Source organism: Lactuca saligna, chromosome 8 (assembly GCF_052625555.1).
Source record: "Lactuca saligna cultivar CGN05327 chromosome 8, ASM5262555v1, whole genome shotgun sequence".
NCBI classification, from domain to species: domain Eukaryota; kingdom Viridiplantae; phylum Streptophyta; class Magnoliopsida; order Asterales; family Asteraceae; genus Lactuca; species Lactuca saligna.
This window is the reverse complement of record NC_136424.1, coordinates 11,972,776-11,979,380: the sequence shown is the minus strand read 5'-3', so window position 1 is coordinate 11,979,380 and position 6,605 is coordinate 11,972,776. Positions and strand designations below refer to the sequence as shown.

General features: G+C 31.6%; 1 protein-coding gene across 2 annotated transcripts; it reads left to right on the top strand.

Moving 5' to 3' along the window:
• The first annotated feature begins 2,214 nt into the window (after positions 1 to 2,214).
• On the top strand, positions 2,215 to 4,933 carry LOC145008061 (autophagy-like protein). Of its 2 annotated transcripts, none has more exons than XM_078966684.1 (11): positions 2,215 to 2,525; positions 2,881 to 2,923; positions 3,232 to 3,285; positions 3,412 to 3,475; positions 3,605 to 3,661; positions 3,739 to 3,845; positions 3,927 to 3,965; positions 4,060 to 4,148; positions 4,225 to 4,303; positions 4,406 to 4,453; positions 4,539 to 4,933. In XM_078966684.1, the coding sequence occupies exons 1-11, from the start codon at positions 2,332 to 2,334 to the stop codon at positions 4,617 to 4,619; spliced, it is 855 nt and encodes a 284-aa protein (XP_078822810.1). In that variant the 5' UTR covers positions 2,215 to 2,331; the 3' UTR covers positions 4,620 to 4,933. The 2 variants fall into 2 exon arrangements, with proteins under 2 accessions (XP_078822810.1, XP_078822811.1); XM_078966685.1 differs by having other exon boundaries at positions 2,419 to 2,525; positions 2,881 to 2,937.
• The last annotated feature ends 1,672 nt before the right edge of the window (positions 4,934 to 6,605 follow it).

The following is a 6,605-nucleotide window of genomic DNA, read 5'->3' as shown; positions in this document are numbered from 1 at the left end:
TAACTCCGTTAGCTTTTAGCCGTTAAGTGAAGGATATTTATATCATTTCACTACCATAGTGATCATTTATGAAGATTTGTCTTATTTAAAAAAATAATTATTTAATATTAAATGGTCCCACCTCTCTCTCTCTCTCTCTCTCGCTCTCTCTCTCTAGAGAGAGAGAGGATGAAGAATCAAAGGGAAAAAAACCCAAATCTGCACTCTTTCTCCTTCAACCCTTACCTACCGGTGGAGAAGCACTACCATCGACACTACAATTTTCAGACCACCAACCACCGCCACTGCTGTTCTGTCTCTCTCACAATTCTACCCGATATAAGCCTCAACATCATCTAAAAGATGTCGTACTCTTGCAAGATCTTCAACACCAAGAAGGTCACCAAGAAGGTACGATGATAAAACCCACCACTGATCCATAACTTACTCGAGTAAACTCATTCTCACCACCATTGCTGGAATTGAAATAGAAATGTTCTTGATTTTCCGACCCTAGATTGGTCTTCTTTCTCCGAATCCTTATTCCTAGAGTTCACGAACTGCGTCACGTCGAAACTCGCCGGAATATACGATAAGTTGCTCCTATTAGAAAAATTAAAATAGCCTCCCTCACCCATCACCCTCACGTTCTCTATTTCTCCGATACCACTAATATTGGAGCAAAATCACCATAATTTGACCTAAATTGGTAAGCCCAAATCAAAATCTAAAATTGTGACCTAGATTCAAGCTCTGCCTATAACTCATGAAATCGATTATGCCTCCATCAATTTCATCAAGTACCAATAAAAAACTTTAAGGCTTAATTTATTTCACCAACTTGGGATCTTCCTCCATCGATTTCATTGGGAACAAATCGTTTGATTTTGATGGTACTGTTGTGGTAGCTGACACGAAGAGGTATCTGAAAGGAGGAGGCGATCGTCGATGTTCAGATGTTGGCCAAAGCTTAGTGTTTACCGCAACTCATAAAGAGCTAGACGAGGAGTTCATAAATGAAATCGATGAAGCTGGTGATGGTAGAGAGAAACAACTACATAGAGAGAAATCAATGTAGTAGAGGGACATCGAAGGGAGAAGAAGGAGTACAGACAAGAGAGAGGCGACGTAGGTAGAGTAAATGAAGATCCATGGGTTTTTCAGTGGGTCCTGGTCGTGTTTCTGATGGCTCCAGTAGTGGCTCCGATGATACTGAGTTGAGGTCTAAATTTAGGGCGATGGCTCCGACGTTGGGATCGATTACACGTATGGTTATGGGAGGTTGTTCAAGGAGAAAATCATGCGAATAACAAGATATGGATCTTGTTTGATACCGATCTTCTTTTTTTCTTGTTATACATAAGCTTTAGAGTAAAGAAATGGTTAATATTAAATAATTAGTTTTTTTTAAACAAGACAAATCTTCATAAATGGTCCCTGTGGCATTGAAATGATAGAAATACCCTTCACTTAACGGCAAAAAACTAACGGAGTGAACCGGAATGACCAAATGTTAAAAGTTTTGAAATCATAGGGACCATCTGTGAGGTTTTTGGAACTTAGGGACTAAACTTGATATTTTCGAAAACCACATGGACCATTTTTGAAGTTTTGTCTTTGTATAATGATCTCATTTGCGCCGTTAACATAAAACATATTGTTATCTTTATCAATATTTATTTTTATGTAATTATATTGAATCATTATATTATATTATTTATAAAATATAAATGCAATTATCTACTACTGTGGTTAAGATTATTTCTTGCATGAGTTAAATACCTAATATTCACATCTATACATAATTATGTTTGTATTTAACCCATATAAAATGGCTAAATGTTTTATGCTAAAAAAACCGGATTAAAACACTAAACTTTTACATACTTGCTCTTTATTTATTCTTTGCTCTTTATTTATTCTTTCAACTCGATTAACTTTATTATAAAAAATGTTTGATTGAATATACATATAAAAAACCACTTAGTCTCATTAAGACATATTCATAGTCTAACTAAGAAATTATAGACATATCATTATTTCTCCAATCATTTTATTAATAGAAAACTCAATAGAAAAAAACCCTATTTAAAAAAAAGGCCCAAGGGTATTATGATATTTACAGAAAAAACCCATTTATATTTGGGCCTATTTAATGGGTTGTGTTAGTTGGGCCATATTACATTTTAAGCAATTATGACAAATCAGGACATGAGGCCTCGTAGATTCAGGCAGAAAGAAATAGCTCAGGACAACGGTCATAAAGACCATTTAGAACCCTAAAAGCTTTCCACTTCCAATCTTCCATGATCTTCCCAAAATTGCTGTGGATTTCTGTCTAAAACGAGAATAATGAAGCATTGGAAGATGCAATCACGAAGTCTTCTTCTCCACCTTCTCAATTTATCGATTCTATACGGACTCGGTTTAGTTCATTCGCTGTCTACGATCTGTGAATTCAGTATTACCCAGGAGAACAAGTTCTATAGTTATAGCTTGGCTTCCCCTTCCGAAACATTCCCTCATGGCGTTCTTAGCGAAGACGGGTACTTCTTCCCTCCGTACATACACCTTCACATGTTTCCGTAGAGTTGTCATTCAATGTGATTCATATGCTTGATTTTAGGATTAAGCTATAGAGCATTGGAAATGTGCATTCTCTCATTAACTGACATGTATAGTCTTAGATGATTCAAGTTTGGATATGGTTAAGTGATAGTGGAAAATTAGGTGGCAAGAGTTAGGTGATTAATTAATTTGATTGCTTAGGCGGCTAAAAACAGAGCATAGTTAGGGATGAATGCTTAGATAAATTGATTTCTTGGTATAAATCTTTCATGTAAAACATAAATAATGACATAGAACAATCGGCTAACAATATCTTCAATTAATTTGCATCAGATATTACAAGGTGTCATCTAATGGAACGGTGGTTTGGTTTCAGGTTGTCTCTAACAGGTTACAGTTTATTTCATTATTCACCATTGAATTTTCCTTTTCCTTTCCCCTTTCTTTTGCAAATTACAGCAAATTCCACAAACATACTTATCTTTGATTTCACGTGGGTATTGCTGTTTAAGTTTTTCCTTTTGCTTCATTGAAGTTTAAGTCGATCTAAAAAGTTGTAGGGAGAAGTCCTAAAAGTGAATATTTTTTAAGTGGACACAGTTATTATATTATATTACATGTTTGCCATCAGCCATGCTACTCTAAGCTGACATCTTATCTTTCTTCTTTCCTTTGTGGGGGCAGCTTTGTGATGGAATGATTTTCAACCATGATCCCCCAAGATGTTTTGATTGCTGGGTGAGTCTCTTCTGCTACAGTTATTAACGATATGAATGAAAGATCTTATTCTTGTTATGAGGAAAATATTTAAATCATTAGAATCCTATAATTTTGGACATGATGATTGGAATTTCATTTTTATAGGATTGTGGGGGAACATCTCGATGTGGGATGGGGTGCAGTGCGCTTATGTCCGAGATCAAATTAGGTAATATTCTTGAGGAAACTTTTATAAAATATATTATTAATTTGTTTTTTTTTATCATCATCATCTAATTATAATTAACATCTTTGAGTTTGTAACAATTTATAAAAGTTGCTTCTAAAACATATGCAGGTTATCCTGTATGCACTAGTATTGGGCGCACCCAAACCATCACCACCGATCTCATTGGTAATTTTTTTTTTTTTTTGTAAGTAAAGTAATTTCTGACGTTTATATCAACTATCTTGGGGTTATAAAAATGGCAGATAAAGAGAATCCAGACAGGGGTATAGTTGTAAAAACGTGGCACCAAGGATCAGAAAGGAATTGTTCGCTTTCTGTTTCTGTTATCTGTGATTCAAAGCAAGTTCAAGTGAGAAAATGTTTTCTTTTTCCTTTTTTTTTCATTCTTATTTTTCTAAATAACAACTAAAATTATTCTATTCTGTTTCAGGGACCTAAGACACTTGAGAGAGTCGGGGTTTGTAACTTTGTGAGTAAATTACATTTTTGGTCCTAAGTTTACCTGATTTTAATACTTTTGGTCCCTGTTCCAAGTAAATGACTAAATTACCCTTTTTCTGTAGGTTACACAAATAACACATCCAGCTGGCTGTGCCAATGTTTTGTCCGCCCCTGGCAGTGGATTGGGATGGTTTGGCACACTCTTAATCATGTAATAATCATCAAACCATAAACTTGTCGACAAATACCCATATTGCCCTTTTCTGAATATTCTTTTTTTTCTTCAGACTTTTGTGTCTTTTTGGAGCTTATTTTATAGCTGGAGCTGCTTATCGCTACTTTTATCTCGGCATCCGTGGTATAGATGTAAGTTTCCGGAACCTTCCGGAAGAAAAAAAACAGATGTCTTAGTTGTAGATTGTCGTTTGATTTGCTATTTATTTATTTTAAATTTTTTTTTTTTTTCAGATTATTCCGAACTTGGAATTTTGGGCCAGCTTGCCGCATAGAATTCGGGTATACATATTTGATTTTCAATATAAATTTAATTCAAAAGTTTATATTTTTGTATGTTATTAATTGTTTTATAATGTTTTTACAGAATTCATATATGTCATTGGTTCGGAAATTTAGAGGTCCATCTCAAAGTTACAGGAGTTCATACTCTCCCGTTGACTTTTGACTTTTCAAATATTGTTGGAGGTAATTTATACACTAACAAAAGCAGAAACAACAATCGTTAAACTCAATTTAGATGCTGAGCTGTACAATGCGGTTTTTGCTATATCCCAAGTTTTGAATTCAAGTCCTTATTTTTTTGTATTTTTGGGTATTGTGGTCATGGTCAGTTGAGAGGATGCAATTTAGTGTAAACGAGTCTGAATTTTTTTTTTTTTTAATTAATGTATTATTCAGGGTGTTTGGATATGTATTTTAGAATTGATTATATGATGTTGAATAATTGGAATAAGATAAGTGTTGCAGATTAACTTCTAACTATTTATTATTGATAACTGTTTTTTAATAGTTTAGAACAATTATCATATATAATTACAAACAAATTTTATTCTAATAGTGTTAATAAAATCAAAGAATATGGATGAAAAATTTATATATAATCTACATGGAATTGGATTTTTAACATCCGATAGTATTACAGGATCCTACTTTTGTGCACCTCTAATCCAAACTACACATAATTCCTCATTGATTCTGTCAATGACAAGTAATAGCTCAAGTTAATCAAATATGATTGAGTAATAAGAGACAAAACACGCACACATATATAAGATGGGTTGGTTTAGGTTGACTCTAACATGTTACACTTTATTTCTTTATTTGCCATTGAATTTTCATTTTTCTTTTTTGCAAACTACCACAAATTCCACAAACTTGTTTGTGATTGATTGATTTCACGTGGATATTGTTGATTTAGTTTTTCCTTTTGCTTCATTAAAGTTTAAGTTGATCTAAAGTTGCAGGGAGAAGTCTTGAAAGTGAAAAATTTTCTGTTACGTTACATGTGTGCCATCAATCATGATACTGTAATTTGACATTTTATTTTTTTCTTTTATATGTGGGGACAACTTTGTGATGAAATGCTTTACAACCATGACCTGATAAGATGCTTTGATTGTTGGGTGAGTTTCTATTACACTTACGTAAGCTTATATTTTTTTTTTGAATCTCATGCACTTGAAACCTTATTTTTTATCTTTCTCAAACCACATTCATTTGAAATCTTATTTTTTAACTAATGCAACTCAAAAGTTTTCTTAATTATGATTTAACGCTCAAAAGTTTTTTAACATATATTAAGTTTAATTAGCATTTAGTGAAAAGTTACTATAAAAATACCAATCTTTTGTGTCTTTTGTGTTATATAAAATCTTACATGTAAGAAGAATTTGAAGATATTGTGATTCAAAAGTTTTCATATAGTTGAAGCATTTACGATCCAAATATGATTATTTGAAGAAATGGGTTATCTCGCATCGATGGTAATTGTAATATGATTTTTTCTTTTAACCAAAACAAATGAAGTTTTTCTATTATTTCTTTATATTAAGTTTCTCATTTAATCTTTATATGTGATTTTTCTTTTTCAAGAAAAAATATTTTGATTGCAGGTTAGTGAAAAATTATTATCAAATTTCCATGGTTGAATGGTGTTAAATGAAGAAAAAAGATTCATAAAATGGATATGGGTTTTTTTGCTTTAGCAAACTTGACGAATGTTAGTTTTTTCTTTTGATTTAAATGTATATTTATTTAACATCTTTATTTATATATTCAACCACTCAATGCTTTTATTTATTTGATTGAAGTTTTTTCTATTTTGATTATGTTAATCTTATATTATTTTTTTATTGGTTATCCTACACAACATATTTAAAAGATAATATTTAAATGATAACATAATTTTGAACATTTGATATCTAATTATGATAGACTTATCATCATATGTTCTTCATATGAAAGTAATTTATCTATATTATTACGACAATAATTATATATAACATTTACGAATATATATATATATATATATATATATATATATATATATATATATATATATATATATATATATATAATACAAATGTTATAATATATGTTTTTTCTATTTTTATGTTACTAAAAGTTGCAGTTCATATTTTTGTTCATACGT

Bases quoted from the DNA above. Each gene is read 5' to 3' on its own strand.
- LOC145008061 (XM_078966684.1), top strand. From the start codon at position 2,332: ATGAAGCATTGGAAGATGCAATCACGAAGTCTTCTTCTCCACCTTCTC. The intron at 3,286-3,411 runs GTGAGTCTCTTC...TCATTTTTATAG, and splicing joins CAAGATGTTTTGATTGCTGG to GATTGTGGGGGAACATCTCG. The intron at 3,966-4,059 runs GTGAGTAAATTA...CTTTTTCTGTAG, and splicing joins GAGTCGGGGTTTGTAACTTT to GTTACACAAATAACACATCC.